Here is an 18,563-nt window from a genome sequence, read left to right on the forward strand (position 1 = left end):
TGTGATCTGTGATCTCTAGTAATCATAAATACAGTGTACATACAAAATAAAAAACCAACCCAGTGCTCAAGATCGTGAATGCCTCTGATGCAACCAGTGGTAGTGTCAGTAATCATACCCAACCAAATGTTAGGCCACTAAAATGTTTTGGAAAGAGGCTACCTCGTAGAGAGCCACCCAACTGAGTTATGACATTAAGTCAAATCCTGCACCTTCCATCATGCCACCTTGTGTGCTTACTACGTTAAGACTCTTAATGTGTTCCAGTTGAAGTTGGAAGTCAGAACTGATCATTTAAAATTTTCCTCTGCATGAATTGCTCTACCTTGCCGAGAAGCAATCAAAATCTAATTTTTTCTTGCTTACCTGACTTTACCACTGGAACACCCTCAACTTGGCAGTGACGTCACTGCCAAGTTCCGACATCTGACTTCCGAGGTAAACGGATCTGGTGGCATCTGGCATTAACCAAAATGGGTAGAATGAACTCCACTGAAGCTGCAAATGAAGGTCTTCTGTCTTCCCTGAACCTTATATCTCAAGGAGGTGATGCGTGCAACAGGAAGCACCTAAAGGTTCCCACACACCACAGAATGTACCCAGCAGGGCTTTCATGTAGAGAATTTCTCATACTTGATCACCACAAGCCGTCATTTTATATGCTCATGATGACCTACATGTCGTGAACAATAGACTCCCACGTGTGCGGCGCATTGAAACCACTCAGATGTGAACCAGTTAGATAAAAGATGCTTCTGCAGGCTGATTAAGCAACAGCGTGTCAAAATTGCAAAGTGGCTTATCTCTGTCTGATAATATATATACATATTGCTTCTCCGAAGCAATTATGTCATCTAAAAATATACACCACTGATGGGTTATGTTTTATTATGTTTTTAGGGCAGTACTTTTTTTGTCAGCCCATTCAGACTTTTAGCTGTATATGAAAAGCAAGAAACACGCTGCAGTGAGAGCATCACACGGGCACTCGCTTCTTCCCTTTTTTATGGCCTCTTTTGGAGCATGTCTGTCAGAGAGCCCAGAGCAACATCCTCTTGTCCAAACGTACTGGTAGAAGATAAAGCTGAACATTTGAGCAGCATGATTGAAATTCAGGATCTTAGTCAGTTATGCTCCGACCACCCTACGGTCTGTACTGCAGAAGACAACAATCACCCCGAGCGTGCAGATGAAAGCTCTCATAAAGCTGAGCCTGCACTCAGTTCACTGAGGAAACGACAGCTGGCACCAGTGTTCGTCTGACATACACATAAAAATTCTAATATTTCTATTGTAATGTTTGTGTTTTCTGCTCTTTAATGTTTCCTCTTGTGGGAAAAGAGACATAGAACAGACAGTATGGCCACTTCCTCTTGTCACATTCCTCTTGGCGCCTCTTCCGTCTGCGTCCTATCTTTTCCTCTATCTCTTCACACGTTCGCTCCCCGTCACACAAAAAGTACCCATCCAGAGCTGCTCCCTCATTCACGTCACTCTTTTGTTGTTACTTTTTGTCAGTTTCTTCTTTCATCTGTCCTCAGCAATACATCATGTTTGGACACTTGAGCTCACCAGTTCTTTCAACCAAAGTCCCATTTAATGAAAGAACGCTAAGACACAGTACATTGACATTTTAAAAAAAAGTCTTATGTTGCTGAGTGTTGCCAGTAAACTTGATTGTAAAATGTTTAAATTAATGCGGTAATCATGTGCCGTCACTCTAATGATATTTTTAGCTGCAATGTTTTTATTTCTTGCCAAATACTTCCAGCATTTCCTCATTGTGTTAATATAATATATGATACAGTGATGTCTGGTTATGTGTTCTTACGTTACTTTCTGTTATCTGTGCAATTATCCGTTTGGTAATATATAGAGTGCGCATTGCCTTTCCAACATTACACACTATTGAAAACACACGAGTCCTTTTGGAGGGGTTTCTAAAATGTCGCTGCACCAGTTGATTCTTTGTCTGCTTGTCAAAGTGACTGAAATTCTGTCCTCACAAGCACTTAAATTAGATTTTATTTGAACAAATTATAACAGCAATCGACTGATGAGGAGCAAATCTTTGTAAGGAAACAGTGGAGAAAATGTTTTTGTAGCGGTGGGGAGTGGGGTTAACGCTGCTTGTCGGTTTTAGAAGCAGCTTCTTGGTATGGTCTTTTTTTCTGTGGGGTTTGCTTGTTCTGCCTGTGGTTACGTGGGTTTCTTATCAAGGCTAATAGGTTAACCGTTAATGATAAATTGACTGTAGTTGTGAATTTGGGAGTATGCTGTTGTCTGTCTCTCTGTTCCCCCTGGCAACCTGTGCAGCTGTGATCTGTATGCTCGCCGGCTATCAGATGTTGGATAAACAGTTAAGAAAATGGATGACTTCTGTTGTGATTTGATAAATAAACATGTCTCTTTTATTGATTTTCTTCTTCTAATGTTTTCTATTACTTTCTGCCGAAACAAATATCCATCATCACTGAGAAGTTTCATCAGAAATTTACATGAAGTCAACCTCTGTACTGAGTTCACTCCCCAAGTTCTGGGAACAATTATATTGTCAATGACGACTGTCCTTAAAGTTTCACACAAAAGAGCAGTCGCTGAATCTGATCTGCAGACGGTTGTTTTCTGAATTACAGCAAATATTTTCCAGAACCTCAGAGACCAGATACACGATCTCAAAAGTTGATCTTTAGTAGCTTGAACTACAGTTACTGCAGGAAAATATCTCCCACATACTGTGCGCAAATATGCATGTGTTTCAGTCTATTACAAGCGTAATTAAGTCAAGTTGAAGCGACTGACTGTCTATAAGGAAACACATTTTCAACCTCTTCTGGATTTCTGGTATGGCCCCTTTGTTTTTCTAAGAAATGCTCGCTCTGAACAGTATATCCTGTACATAATGTTCACTGGTATTACTGAAACCATGCTGCTACCACATCCTACCACATGTCCAATTTTTGACAATGTCATGCGCCGCGGCGCGCGTGCACAAAAGGATCCAAACGCAGACTCAAGCGCTAGCAGAAAAGGACACTTTAATATAATAACAAAAGGCGACCCGGGAAAACCAAAGGAGCAAAACGAGGAACTAAAAAACCCGGGGAAGCAATGATGCGAGGAAGCCGGAATCAGGACCTTGGGAGGCTGCAACAGAAAGGGGAGGAGATTACTAGGGAGCCGGGAAGCGGAGGAAACACATCAAAACTGAGTTAGACCAGTTGGCTTACGATTAGAGCGGGACCGTGGGAGCTGGGGAGGGACGTCCGTGAGAGGGAAATCCGTGGAGGTAGTGGATGGGCCAGATGATGCACCGGGTGATCCAGTTGAGCAGGAGGACAGGCAGGTGGCAGACGCTGAACGCCGGATCGAAACCTAGACACAAGTAGGCAGATTTAACGCAGCTCCAACAAGATAGTAATGCAACGCTTTCGCGGGAGTCTAGTTACCACAGAGAGGTGATTAACGGACTGGCGTGGAGCATCCGTCAGCGCCGGGTTAAGTAGCTCTTCAGGTAATCACCCCGATGGAGAGCAGGTGTGCCGGTGATGGCCCAGCCTGGGGGTGTGGCTACCCGCGCATCGCACACAGGACCACGGACCATGACAGACAATGTATTTTCCTGTATCAGTATTTGACATAAACTGCAATAATGGCAGTGGTTTCCTTTTTTCTTCATTAAAACTGGACAATAGATGATTTGAAAATGCTGAAGATTATTCTATTTCTGCTTCAGATGGTAGAGCCAGAATTATATGACTATACCCAACCCTTCTTTGACTGCAGCGTGCCCATGTTCTAATGGCTACAGGATAAAGCATCACAAAGTTTAGTTTATTTCAAACCTGTTTCATGAACTTGGCAAAAAGTTCACTGCACTCAAATGGCTTCAACAGCCACCAGATCTCAATCCAATAGCATGTGAGATTTGCATCAAGGAAGTGCAGCCAACAAATCTGCAGCAACTGTGTGACACTGTCATGTCAATATAGACATTGCTTAAAGTGACAGCTCATTGCTAAATTTCATTTTTGTATTTTTCCTCTGGCCCGTTGCTGCTCTTTATCCATCTAGATTTCCAATTACTTTCCCAGATTTTTAGATATTAGCTGTAGTGTACCCACTCTTTCTCACTACAGTGGAACAGGATAGCACTCTGTTGCTCAACCACCAAAAATTACACCTGAAAAAGTCTGAAGCAATCTCTCTTTCCAGAAAAAGACCCGAGGCTTTTCTCATTTCTCTTTTTTATTCCTTCTTGTGTCCTCTCTCCTCCTGCTAGTGACCCAGAAATCTATCACAGTACTCCATGGCTTCAGTGTATTAAAGAGGGATGGCACACAGCTGTAATATGCAAAATAAAGTGTAAAGAGGACCTTCAAAGGACCTTTTATTCATTTGTTGCTTCAGTTGTTCAGTTACCATTCATTGTTTGAGTGCCTGTGTACATTTAAAAACAGTGATAGTCGCATTGTACTATGTTGTGAATTGAATGTAAAGTAGCCCTAATTATATAACTTCTTCTTCATCTTCTGACCTCTATAATGCCTGAGATCTATGGCTGCAGTAGGGTTTAAAAAAAGGTGCAGCTGGCCAAAAGTCATGTTTTATTCCCAATGCTTGAAAATGAGGCTCCAAAGTGAGAATTGTTTTTTTTTAATGACTCCTCCCTTCTCCTATCTCTTCCTCACCAACTCTGCAGTGGTGGAAGGAATTAGGATGTGAGGAGAGGAGTCAAGGACAGGAACTGCATGTGTGCAATCCAGGAAAAAGCGAAAGAGTGCCGGTGAATGGAAAAACCCACAGAGACTTGTTGTGAGAAATGTCATGAAAGCTCTATTTTCTTTTTTACAGAACTACACCCAGAAACCACAACACACAGAAGACTGAGCTGCTCTGACTGCCACATGGGACTTCAGTTAGCCTACATTTCAATACCTCAGCCAGGCTGATATGTGCATTGAAACACATAAAAACAAACATCCCCTCTACTTTGCTGGACCTGCTGTGCTGACAGATGATTGACGTAATCCCTGAAGCTAGGTTAGAGTTAAACAAGTTGGTAAGAAAAACACAGGGTCACAAACACAGAATGCATTTAAATGAGAAAATGGCCATCTCTTCATTTGCTTTTTGAGCTATCACACAAGTTTCATACATACACATATATGCAGGGGTCCATGTACAGTACCACCTGTATGTGTGTTCAAAAAAGGTGGCTCTTTCTGTGCTGACAGGTATCCAGAACAGGAACGAAGCACACGAGCAGAAAGAAAAACAGTCTTTCTGCCCGTCAGCACTTTTCTTTTCCTCCCCTCATCCATCCTCTCATCAGGTTGCTGTTGTTCTTTCTCTTCCTTTCTTTTTTCCATCACTCACCTTCTCTCATTTTGTCCGCTCTTTCACTCTTTCTGCCCGGCCTCATCACTCTCTCCACTTTCCCTAGCCTCCTCTGCCTTTTCACTCATAACTCTTTAGCTTCTTCTTTTCTCCCCTGTGTGTATCTCTGCCATTCATCTTTCATCTCTCCTCAATTTCACCCCCTCCGGGTACTTTCTTCCCACTTGTGTCATTTGTCTTCCATTTTCAAGCACCATTTGCAAACAGTTGTCAGCAGTTTTATCTCTTCGGGACGGCCGGATGCATCAAGTGTTTCCACATTTCAACAGATTTGTAAGGGACGGCCTCACACGCGGTTTACTTGATACTGTGGACTTTTTTTGGTGAATTTAAAAAACACCTTAACCTATAGACAGTGTAGCCATGCTTATATCCATTTCGTTTCCAAATCATTTATCATGTTCGTTTTCTGTGGAAAGTGCAAAAATAGGTGCAGCAATTTACTGAAACGTGTGCAACAATTCTAATGAGACAGAAAGTCAATATTTGGTATGACCACCTTTATTCCAACTCTCGTCTGCAAGCTTTCTTGGCATTCCTGGCACTCTTCGGGAATTGTTCTCCGGGCTCCTTGAAAGACACTCAAAGCTCTTCTTTGGACGCTGGCTGCCTTTTGTTTTGTTCTCTGTCAAGATGATCCCTCACTGCTTCAATAATGTTGAGATCTGGGCTCTGATTAGGCCAATCCATGAGTAATGGTGTTCCACTGTGTTGTTTTTTTTTGTCCAGGTATGCTTTTACCTCACTGGCAGTATGTTTGGAATCATTGTCATGATGAAAAATTGCCAGCCAGACACTTTCCAGATGGTATTCCATGTTGGATTAAAGTCTGATCATACTTTTCTATGTTAATAATTCCATGAATTTTGACAAGATCCCCAACAACACTGGCTGAAATGCCAGACCATAACAGAGCCTCCAGCATGTTTTACAAATGGCTGTAGACACTCACCGTTGTATCTCTATCCTAACCAGCCATCTTTCTTTTCCCTATTTCCTGAAGACATGAATTTCAGATACTGTAGATATCTGCTTGTAGATAGCTTGTAGGCATGCCACTTCTTTTGTCTTTGCACATCATACGGAGATATGCAAAGGTTTTGGCTAATAGCTTTTTGAGAATCAACTTGTTGGTATATCAATCCTATTTTGTGTTATCTGTAACTGTTATCTTTGGCATTTTTCTTAGCTGTTCTTTCACCTAAAGAACTGGTCAGAAATGTTGTGCAGGCTAAATATAGAGACTAAATATACAATTTAAAATTGGTTCTTTGCCAAGTGTTATCTTATATATGACACAACAGAAAATGAGTTAAAAACAACCCCTAATGAAACATTTTGAAAGCCCTTCAGAAAACCTTTTTTTTTTTTTTTAAATTTCCAGAAAGTCTGGCTCTTTGGAAGCAAAAGGTGAAGAAATGATGGCTGACTCAAGACTTTTGCACATGCTTTAGTTAAAATGCAAGCATGCAACAGTTTTTTTCTTTTCTACTCAGACTACTTGTCATAGTGCATGTTAGTGTTTTACATGTCATCTACAACAACGAAAGGAATCGTTTACAACAAATCATCACATTGGAGAAGCTGGGTGTGAGGAATGTTTGGTATTTTTGCTCGTCAGATGAAATCTTCATCGGTTTTCATGTTTCAGCGTGATTTAAAACTGGTTGTATCTCTAAGCTCCACGGGTTCTGTGTGAATGAACACATTTTAACTGCTGTTTGTCACTTCCTGAGTTTCACCTTCCTCTTTGGCGCACAGCAGGCAAAGACACATTACTTGCTGCACTCGCCTGCTATGCCTCCGTAGACCAAAGGCTGAGAGAATTCCTATCTGTCCAAACACAGCTGCTAGAACGACTAAGGATAAAAACCAAAGCTGTGAAAAACTGGCTCGGCATCCAGGTTTGAACAATGTGTGAAAAGAAAGTGGCAGTCAGCCAAGGGCGATGGTTCTACTCCACTACCAGAGAAAATTTCAGTACCACAAGCTTTTCAAGAAGCTGTGAGAAATACAGCTGTTTCTGAGCCAAATTATTCACTGCATTTTAATCTGCACATTGTAGACTAGCATAACACAAACAAGCAGTTATGATGGAACTCATGAAAAAGACACTCTCATTGAAAGCCCTGAGGTAAGACAAAAGACAGCTGCAGGGGATGTCTGCATGATATATAATTAGCATCACCTTTTGATTTTTCAGGCATATTTTAATCCCGTATATCTATAAATCTGAAGTTTTTAGGGCGTATGTTGTAACTCTTGATCTCTGGATTATGATTTATGTAATAAATCCTTCAATAAAGAACAGAATCCTGACCCACAGAGTCCACTTATGACCCTTTAATGAAGGAAGCAGAGGCGGATCACTTATTATACTGAAACACACAATAGCCTTGACCTCACCTTCAACTTGTTTCATTTCCTGACTGATGAACTCACAAGTAAACACATATGTACCAAGGCCTTGTTCCTTTAAGTCAAGATCATAATTTTTGTCTTCAGATGGGAAGAAAGTCTCCACAGTGTGACTTTATGTACAGACTTGTGTCTCCTTTCTGCTATAAATAGACACACAGAATACCCAGTCTTTGTGAAGACAACTTTATGGGTTAAAGGTAAAAGTAGTTGCAAAACCAAAAAGTGCAAAGAGTGCATAGTCTCACTTTTCTGTGTGTGTTTCTGTAAATAAAGGTTTTGAAGCAATTGCACAGAATTATTCTCAAACAGTTTTAGGGCTTTTTTACACAGCAAAATGGACGGTGAAAAGAAAAACCTTGTTAAGGCTGCAAACCTGCAATTCTGACTTCAAAGAGGCCTGTTGCTCAGCCATCATCCATCCGTGTCGCTTATCCATTACACGGGTGACTTGGCTGATTTTGTCTATGTCAGTGGGTTAAACGTTTTATTTCATCCTCGCTGATCTCATCGGGAAGCTATTTTGAACAAGAACGCTCGAAACACCCACTGTATGCTATACGTTGAACAGAAATAGCACAAGGTCACACCTAAACACAGCAAAGCATTCAGCAGATAAAGACCTGCACAATTCCTTCTGTTGGTAGAGACCAAAAACAGAGCAAAAAGAATTTACTGTCATAAATTATTTATAACTGACAGATGAGATCATAAGCAATTTTACAATGAATACAATATCAATATTGTGTTTGCAGTTTGTTTCTTTACTATTATTATTTAATGAAGTTACCATTATTATTTACTAATAGTATTGGCATTATCATGTTTAGAACTGTGCAAGTAAATGAAACAGTAGTAAGGGTAAATGTTATTGTTACTGCAGAGCTGTTTATAGGTAGGTGTTATGTCATATTTCCTTCAAAGCCAGTTACTTCCTGTCCAGGAGGATGTGGTGACTTGTTGCTAAGGCACAACACAATCTTTGTATTTCTGTCTGTCTCTTATTTGCTCCATCCCGTAAGCTTCTGTACTGTGCAGGGGAAGTGGTGGAACTGCTTGCAATAAAACAGCAGCGCCCTCTTTATGACACTGTCAAGCCTGCTGATTTTCTGTTGTCTAACTGTGTGTAACACAAAATGTGGTGCAGAAACAACACGAATGATATCACTCAGAGATTTGAATCTGAAAACCCATTTCCAAAAAAGTGTCAAATGTAAATAAAAACAATGCAACAGAATCCAAATTTCATAGACCCACATTTATTCAGAGTAGAAAATAGAAAACATATCAAATGTTTAAGCCAAGAAAATGCACCAAAAAATAAGCACATGGTTTGATGGCACCGACACGTTAGGACATTGCCCTTGTTTACCACTGTGTAGTGTCCCCTCTTCTTTTAAAAACAGTCTGTAAACATCTGGGAACTGAAGAGACCAGCTGCTGGACTTGCGGGAGAGAAATTTCCCATTCTTGTCTGATATAAGTTGCAGTTGCTCAACAGTTCTGGATTTTCTTTGTTTTATTTTTAATTCCATGACATCCTAACACGTTCTACTCTTCTACTATAAGCCCTGCTGCTGTATATGCAGTATACTGTCTAGCATTGTCATGCTGAAATACAGAAGGCATTCACTGAAAAAGAGGTCAGCCTGTGATCCTTCTGTTGGTAGATGGGAGCATTTGTTGTACTAAAACCAATGGTGCCTTTCCAGATGCACAAATTGTCAATTTCATAGGCACTAATGCACCCCATACCATCAGAGATGCAATTTTTCAGCTGAGCGCTGATAACAGCACTTGTCCATTTCTGCTTTAGTCCAGAGGATATAGTGAAATTTCAATTTATCTGACCACAGCCTGTCCGAGGTACCACAAGGAGAAAGGTGGGGTACACCCTGGACAGGTCTGCAGCCTGATGCAGGAAAAGACATAGAGACAAACTCACATTCACAATAATTGTATGTCTGTGGGAGGTATTGGGAGGCATGGCTGTGGGAGCACACGCAGAGAACTAAACAAACTCAGAAAGGCCTCTGACCAGAGGTGGAGTCGAACTCCGGACTTGCTTACTTTAAGACAACAGTGCTAACAACAGTACTAACATGTATGTAACGATCTATATTTACACATATAATGGTCAGTATGCTGTTTCTTCCTTCTTGATATACAATATTCCTACGCATGTACATAAATCCCGTTGTTCAGATGATCTTACTGTTTTAGCTTCCTCTCAGCGTGTCTGCTCTGACCAAAAACAGTGTAATTTCATCTTTTACAAACAACAGATGCGTCCTCTTTTGGAACATAATACATCAGCTAACTGTAGAAAATCAATGAACTAGACAAACACGCACGGTGCACTTGCCTAACTGTGTTCTTCAGTTCTTCCCAACTGCTTTTAAACTGACAGACTGACTTAACAATGGGTCATTAATCACATCTGAGAGTCGCTGGAGACACACAAACTGCATGCATGACATATTGTTTTTTTGACCTTGGCGGACTCACGATTGAAGGCATGAGCAGACACTCAAAGCTTTGACCTTTTGATTCTGAGTGCAGCCGCTGCAGACACGGCAGCGATTCAAACCTCTGCTGCTGCTAATGTCTTAAAACTGATCAAAAACTAAACACACACCTCAGCCAGGTTTAATATACTGAGGATTGTTAGATTTTGAGCTTAGGCGTTCCCCGACTTTATTTTTACTTCATCTTTGCAGTAGAGGTTAGATGAGTTTCAGCATTTGCAGGAAATATCTTGTGCATTGTTTCTCAATTACAGGGAAGTGAGCCAGGACAGACTGAAAGTTAACTGTTTAAACATGTTTTGGTTGGAGGGCTGCTGCCTGCAGGAGAGAACAATCACATGCCAAGGTCTTCAAAAGAAATATATATATAGAACACCTGTTTGGCAATTCAAAGAGTAGTAGAATATACCAAATAAATCCAAATATTCCTGTGATTTTGTTCAGCGGCATCAAAAATATACCCAGTTCTTCTTCTATGGACAATAATAAATGCATTCCAGCTATGTTCACTTTTTCTTCTCTCTTTTTGTCACATCTTACTTTAATATTATCCAAACTTATAGACTTTACTGATAGTGCAGTGCTTTTTTTTTCTAGACATACACTGCCACCTCTTGGTGTTTCTCTATATCTACAGATAATATTTTCTTTGGTCTGTCCTGTCAATTTTTTAGCTATTTATTTAGCTGTACATTAATAGAATTATCTATTCATGGAATAATTCAATTCAATTTAATTCAGTTTTATTAATATTGCGTCAATTTACAACAACAGTTGCCTCAAGGCACTTTATACTGCAAGGTAAAGACACTACAATATTATAAAAAATCTCCCAACAATCATACAGCCCGCTTATGAGTAAGCACTTGGTGACAGTAGGAAGGAAAAACTCCCTTTTAACACAGGAAGAAATATCTTGCAGAACCAGGCTCAGAACTGTACTTGAACACAAATAAGAAAAATATAGGAAGCCGCAGTGCCACCCCCAGCCTCCTCATAGATGTACTTATCAAATAGGTGCATGAAGTGGTATACAGTTGCATCTGTGGTATAAATGTGAAAATCCTAGGTGATTTTCAGAAAAGTTGACCTCTGACCTTGACCTTGAGGTCGAGATTCCTCTCCTCTGAGATTTTTAGTAAACGCACTTATGGTGTACATTTCAAAATCCTACGTTGCCTCGGTCTCAGGTAATGGCACTCACAAACTTGGGTGTCCAAATTTAGCTCATATACCCGAAGTAAGCGACTGTAAACCAGTAACGACAGCTACTTCACTACGTGTGGGAATTTACACTTAATAGTTTGAATCAAAGTCATAAACTATTAATAGTTCATATTTTATTCGTTTTAATCCTTGGTACACGGATCTTCAAAAATAATTTGTTCGCCAGAATCACTTATTCGCTACAAAATTAATCTAATTTAAATACGTATGACTAGAATTTCCACTCTTTACACCCCCTGTGGAGCTAAAAATGAGGTAAAAATTTAAAATAAGTGTAAAAAAAAGATGCACATTTGTTGACTGGAATATTACAGAGCAAAGGCGAAGAAACACCAAAGCAAAGCTGATAGAAATTATCACAAAAATATAGGCAATATAACTATTGACTATCATGTGGGGAGTTATGGTTTCGGATATTTAGGCTTTTTATTTTTGACGCACTTTGGAATTAGGACGCTGTTCGGCGCTCTCTCACCGCGAGAAAAGCAACCGCCTTGCCCGGCCAAAGATGCTCCGGCATCTCCAGAGTCTGCGAACACCCCCAGAAACTCAGCATCCAGCATTTCAGCCCTGACGCCGGAGCGCACCGGTTTACAGGCGACCTCAGCGGCGCTGCTGTGACAGAACAGTTTGCAATGGACACGTCTGCACCGGAACCGAGGACCACTGAGGTTTGTGAGGTGGAGGAGGCAGAAGAAGCTGTAAGCTTGAGGAGAAGTAGTAAATCGTCAGTTTCCATTTAATTCCTGCCTTTACGCAGGGTGGAGAGGCAGCGCGATCCGCCGCCTGACAGTAATCCTCTGCCCGGGAGGAGCAGGGAAAGCCCTTTCAAGGCTGAGGCAGAGTGAGGGAGAGTTTTAAGTCGGACGGGGAACGAGAGAGTTGTCATATTCCTAGCTTTTGCCCTGCCATTCGAGGTTTAACTGATCTGCTCCAGAGCCCGGGGCGACTCTCATTCAAGCTTCTGGGAATTAACTTCGCACCATGAGCGGACCGACGGACGGTAAGCAGTGTGCGCGAATCTGCCTGATCAATACCACAGTGTCCTGAGAGGGCTTAGCTTGAAGTAGACATAAACAGCCCCTCGGCAAGGTTATTGATCACTGGCTCACTTATTGACAGGCTGTTAACTAGCTTTTTTTTGGCAATGGCATTTTGAAACAGAGCATGATATTGGTTATAGATCGGTGACGGGATTCAGCAATGTTTTCCTCAATGTCATTGTGTGTTGCCAGTTCTGAGGACTGTCAGCAGTATGTACTGACTCATGAGGGACTCCAACAGTAGAGAAATTTCCAAAGTCATATCACCCAGCAGGCTGTTTCCTTTTATTGACCCAATATTTAAAATCACTACTCGAACATTTACTTTTTGAGGCAGATTTTATTGTTATTATTCTTATTCTATTATTCTTTGTGTGTGTGTGTGTGTGTGTGTGTGTGTGTGTGTGTGTGTGTGTGTGTGAAAGAGAGAAATCATTTTTGTAGTCAATACAAGTAAGACAGTCAGAAGACTTTGTGATGGCTTGTCAGATGTATTTTGGAGAGAAGAAGCCTGCTGTTCTTTGATAGCTGGAAGACAAAAGAGCTCATCTGTAGTTGACACTGTGCTGGGTGCACATATTAAAATGCATCAGTGACTCAACATAGCACCAAATAAAAGCAGGTTTTTTATTAATGTGAAACCACCTAATCCCAGAATTGTATCTCTGAAGGAACATAGAACAAAGTGGATCTGCTGCTTCTACACAGTGCTTTCCAGTAAGAGCTACCAAGCAGCTGCCTTCTCCTCCTAGCAGCCATTCAATTTTATACCTCCCACCACAGGGAATAGTTAACCTTATAAGGGCTTTGGTGGTGCTACACTTGTACAAGTAGTACCATGTCAGTATAGCTGAGGCCACCCCCAGCTGAGTGACTGTAACCCCCACAAACTCTGCCACAGAAAAGAAGAGGATTATCTGTTTGCTGGCTGATTTGGTTCAGAGCTTTATTGGTGTATTCATGGTTTTTATATGAAGTCACAGGTCAGAGTAAACACGAGACGCTTTCAAACAGAGCAGAATAACTGGGGTGATTTTTGAAGTCACGAGATAAATCCGATGGATCCCCAGACTGTTAAAAGATTCATGCTTTAGATGTTTTTTATATTTTTTGCATGCTTTTATCTCAGCTCTACTGCAACTCAACTATTCAAATAATTGAACTTGGTCAATCAGTGGTTTCCAGTCGTTCACTGGGACCCATCATGAGGTCTCAATTATACAAACGTAAAAATTTCAGTGATTTTACTTATGAGTTACTGCATATTAGGCATCATTTGTGCCATTTTATTTTCAAGGCGTCACTAATACACTCCTGAAAAATAATAAAGGGAACTCTTGATCATCACAATATAACATGAAATCAGTTAAACTTCATAAATCTGACCAGCCAGAAAGCATTTCACCTGCTTTAGTGCAGCTGAACGCGACAACAGGTGCACTGTTGTGGTCTCTTTTTATCCTTCCTGACCTCCTTTCTGTACTTTGGCTTCTTGCTGGTGTCCTTGTCAATTCTTTTAGCAGCAGATGATGTCTGCTGCTCATTGAGATTGCACATGTAGTCCAGCTCCAGCACGTATTCATACGTGGTTTTATGAGAAGGTTTGCTGTGTCTCTCAGCACAGTCTCCAGAGTGACTGGGCAAAATGAGGAGTACTGAACACAGCTGTGGTTTGAATAAGAACAGGAGGCCTGGCATTGCCAGAGCCCTACTAAATGACCTCTAGCGAGCAATTCATGTGCATGTTTCTGACCTAACTATTACAAACAGACTCCATGAGCATTGCATGAGATGCTGATGTTCTCTAATGGGATCTGTGCTCACAATCAAGCACAATGCAGCTCAGTTGGCATTCACCAAGGATATCCAGATGTCTGTGAAGAGAACAGCACCTCTGGTGGACCTGCCAGTTCTGGTCTTCTCTGGCAAATGCCAAATGAGAGAGAGATTGGAAATTCTAGTTACTTTTAATAATTTATCAGCATCATACATCCGTGATAACAATAACACTCACCAGCCATTACACAAGGTACACCTGCCTGTTACTGGGTTGCACCGCTTTTGCCTTCAGGACTGACTTACTTTTTCATGGTATAGATTCAACAAGGTGCACGAAACATCCCTCAGACATTTTGGTCCATGTGGATTTCATGGCATCACACAGTTGTTGCAGATTTTTTGGCTGCACATCCACAATGTAAATCTCCTGTTTTACTACATCTAAAAGTTACTCTGTTGGATTTTGATCTGGGACTTGCGGAGGCCATTTAGACTCATTGTGACATTCCAGAAACCAGTTTGAGATGATTTGAGTTTTGAAGATGAGCACACTGAGGTCACAAAAAACATCCACATGGTCAGCAGCAATATTCAGGTTGGCTGTGGCGTTTAAATGATGCTGAGGTGGTACTAAGGGGTCCGAGAAAAGGCCCCGCACACACCATAACGCCACCACCACCTGAATTGTGATGTAAAGATGTTGTTTACATTACATTCTGACCCTGCCATCCAAATGCTGCAGCAGAAATCGGGCTCATTACCAGGAAAACATTTTCCAGTTTTATTATTGTCAATTTTGGTGTGAACTGTAGCCTTAGTTTCCTTTTCTTAGCTTACAGGAGCTGCACCTGGTGTGGTCTTCTGCTGCTGTAGCCCATCAGCTTCAAGGTTTGAGGTGCTGTGCATTTTAAGACTATCCTCTGCATACTTTAGCTGTAACGAAAGGTTATTTCATCGACTGTTGCCTTCCTATCAGCTTGAAGGAATGTGGCAATTCTCCTCTGACCTCTGACATCAATAAGGCATTTTCTCCCAGAGAGCTGCCACTCACTGGATATTTTATCTTTAAAATGCCAGTTTATCAGCAGTTTGTGGAAAACTCAGACCAGACTGGCACAACAACCATGCTGAATTCAGAGTCACTTAAATCACCTTTTTTCTTCTTTCTGATGCTCAGTTTGAGCTTCAGCAGGTTGCATTAAGGGGTACACAGGGTACCTAATGAGGTGGCTCTGACTGTATATATAAATGATACAGCGATTCTCTCATCTGTAACTGGAAAGAAAATGTATTTTTTCACTGCACTCTGGTGTTAGTGTCAGTATTATCATTATTATTAAATAGTAATAATGACATGTGATGTTAATTTCCTTTAACTAGCTCCATCATTTCCTTTCCTCCAATGGGAGCCTCTTATTTTTCATCACAAATCTGCAAATTCCTGAAAGTTTTAGTCAGGGTAATATGTTAGGAAGACCGTCCTTTTTGAATAAAAACAGATATTTTTGATTATTGTATTGGTCATGTATTGCTTAAAGAAGCAAATGTTATACAGAGCAGTTATTTGTTGTGTGGACAGAACTTTTCAGAGCTCCATTATCAAGAAAGCAGTACCCATGCTACACACACACACACACACACACTGCATACACACACTGCACACACACACACACACACACTGCATACACACACTGCACACACACACACACACACGCACGCACGCACGCACGCACACAGCAACACATTTAATTTCTCAGCCACACACAGGTGGCTCAAATCTTTCTATGTCTGTTGTTCCAGTTCTTGTGCTGCCATCTGGCTACAAAACCAATGCCAGCTTCTGTGATACACACACACACACACACACACACACACACACACACACACACACACACACGTGTGTACTTGATGATACAATTTGTTAGGAAACATTTTTGTCCCAGTTTTACCTTTTCTTTATCATGAAAACATTTTTAGATTCACAACCCTCTCTTTCCGTGTCTCTCCTGCTGTCACCAGCTTAACCTGCCAGCGTGGTGTTTGCTGTGATTGCATAATACTCTGAGACGCAGCAGCATTAACTGTAATGTAATTGAATTGAGCAGAATACAGTAGAATTGTTGCTCAGAGTGCTGTACGGTCTGTTGAGCGCAATTTACTTTTATGGCAAAACAAAATTTAATGAGTCAGGCAGTGAATTTTAATCCTCCCACTGCTCTTTCCCTGTGCTGTCCTATCATCACACAGATGTGGTACATGGACATGTGTGTATGGGAGAAGTTAAAGAAAGGCCTTTTTCATTAAAATGGATTTGACTAGTTTCATAAGGATGACAGAGGTGTAATCTCACAAAGACCCCAGAGTGCACTGTTCTCTCTCCAGCAGTGTGTGTATCTTTGCTATTCTGCATGTATGTTGAGATTTGACATCATTCAGAGCTTTATTGACATATGCAAAAAGATTAAGTCAGAAAATGTAATGCAGTGGTTTGCTGCCATCCAGGATTAGAAATGGAAAAAGTAAATATATAGGAAAGGGAAGGTAGTCAGGACTGAGGGAGATTGCACTACCTGAAGGCAACATTGTAGACATAGAGGACAGAACTTGGAATCCCACAGGCAAACGGGAAACATGAAGAGCTTGCTAGAAAAGCTGCAACCACCAAATACCTGCAGCGACTAAGGCAAATCCTGTGGAGTCAGTCGAATGGGAAGAACAACCATCAACACCTACGCCCTGCTGGCCGTTAGATATCCTGTTGGGATAATCAGCTGATCAAAGGAGGAGATAGAAGCCACTGATATCAAGGCAAGAAAGCTGCTTTCCATGCATGGAAGTCCAGCACCCTGAGACTGTATGCTAAGTGGAAGGAAGTAGGTGGAGGACTAGTGATTGTCAGAACCACTATTATCAGGAAGATGACCACGACTGATTACTTGCTTAGCCAATACCACAGGCAGCAGAAATCTGAGAAAGAAGAGGAGCAGGAAGAGGAACCATCATGGAAGGACAGGTCCTTGCATGGCATGAACCACCTTTACATAGAAGAAGTGGCTGATATTGGGAAATCCAACCAGTAGCTAGATTGAAAGACAGCACAGAGGCATTAATCATGGCAGCAGAGGAACAAGCTCTGAGCACAAGATCCATAGAGGCTGCGGTCTACTACACCAGACAAGACTCCGGGTGCAGGCTGTGTAAAGATGCCCCTGAGACAATCCAGCACATAACAGCGGGGTGCAAGATGCTAGCAGGCAGGGCATACATGGAACGCCATAACCAAGTGGCCGGCATAGTATACAGGAACATCTGTGCTGAGTATGGCCTGGAAGTCCCGAGGTCAAAATGGGAGACCCCCCTCCAGGATGATTGAGAATGACTGAGCTAAGATGCTGTGGACTTCCAGATAAACTGGTGATGGCTAACCATTGATAATGGACATGGACATAGTAATGGTGGACAGACAGAAGAAGACGGCTGTAGTGATAGATGTTGTCTATGTTCCTTGCAATAAATGGTTGTAAGTCAGGCTGATCTCCCTTGCAGACTAAGAGGCTTCTGAAGACATTGGGTACAAAGTCAATCTCTTCATGTTTTGTGAACATTCAATCAAGTGTGTACGCTGGTGTGTCTGTTCTATTACTGTAAATGTTTTTATTCATGTTTTCTGACTTACTGATCCAACAGGATTGGTTGCCATAGTGTTTGTGCACCATTTAACAAGAGTGTCATCTTTTTGAGCGGTTGATGTTGGAAAGTAATTGTTGCCTTGTAGAACTGATTGCTTTCATCTTAACTCATGAGGCAAAATTGAGAAACTGTTTTCAAATTCATTAAGATTCATTGTTTTGCCATCCCTGTAGCAACATGCTTGGCTGAAAAAGGCATTTAAAACCTCGTCATTTTGAGGCTGTGGAGCAACTGGCTCAAAAAGATAACAAGTAACATGCTTTTTCATCCTTGCCTCTCTTCTTTCCTCTGCCAGCAGTTCAATACCAGTCGAGCCTCTATGGAGGAAACAGCAGCAGCAGCTCTCCCGTCTCCAGCCGTGGAAATTCACCCATCGTGTGTGAGCGCTGTGGGGAGGTTTGTCGTGGGGAGGTGGTGCGTGTGAAGAACACACACTTTCACGTTAACTGCTTCACTTGCAAAGGTAAAAGAAAAAAAA

At 41.4% G+C, this 18,563-nt stretch overlaps 1 protein-coding gene across 3 annotated transcripts in view; it reads left to right on the forward strand.

Annotated features, from left to right (window-relative positions):
- The first annotated feature begins 12,089 nt into the window (after window positions 1–12,089).
- LOC146379361 (actin-binding LIM protein 3-like) overlaps window positions 12,090–18,563 on the forward strand; it is a 58,475-nt gene continuing 52,001 nt past the window's right edge. The window contains exons 1-3 of one of the 3 annotated variants that reach the window (XM_084940576.1): window positions 12,091–12,244; window positions 12,334–12,576; window positions 18,381–18,548. In XM_084940576.1, coding sequence (XP_084796702.1) covers window positions 12,558–12,576; window positions 18,381–18,548 — 187 coding nt within the window. In that variant the 5' untranslated portion in view covers window positions 12,091–12,244; window positions 12,334–12,557. Of the gene's footprint in view, window positions 12,577–18,380; window positions 18,549–18,563 lie in introns of all 3 variants that reach the window. The other 2 variants (XM_084940578.1, XM_084940577.1) reach the window with 2 other exon arrangements.

This window comes from Perissodus microlepis, chromosome 10 (assembly GCF_051167445.1).
Source record: "Perissodus microlepis isolate ML-2025 ecotype Zambia chromosome 10, ASM5116744v1, whole genome shotgun sequence".
Lineage (NCBI taxonomy): Eukaryota > Metazoa > Chordata > Actinopteri > Cichliformes > Cichlidae > Perissodus > Perissodus microlepis.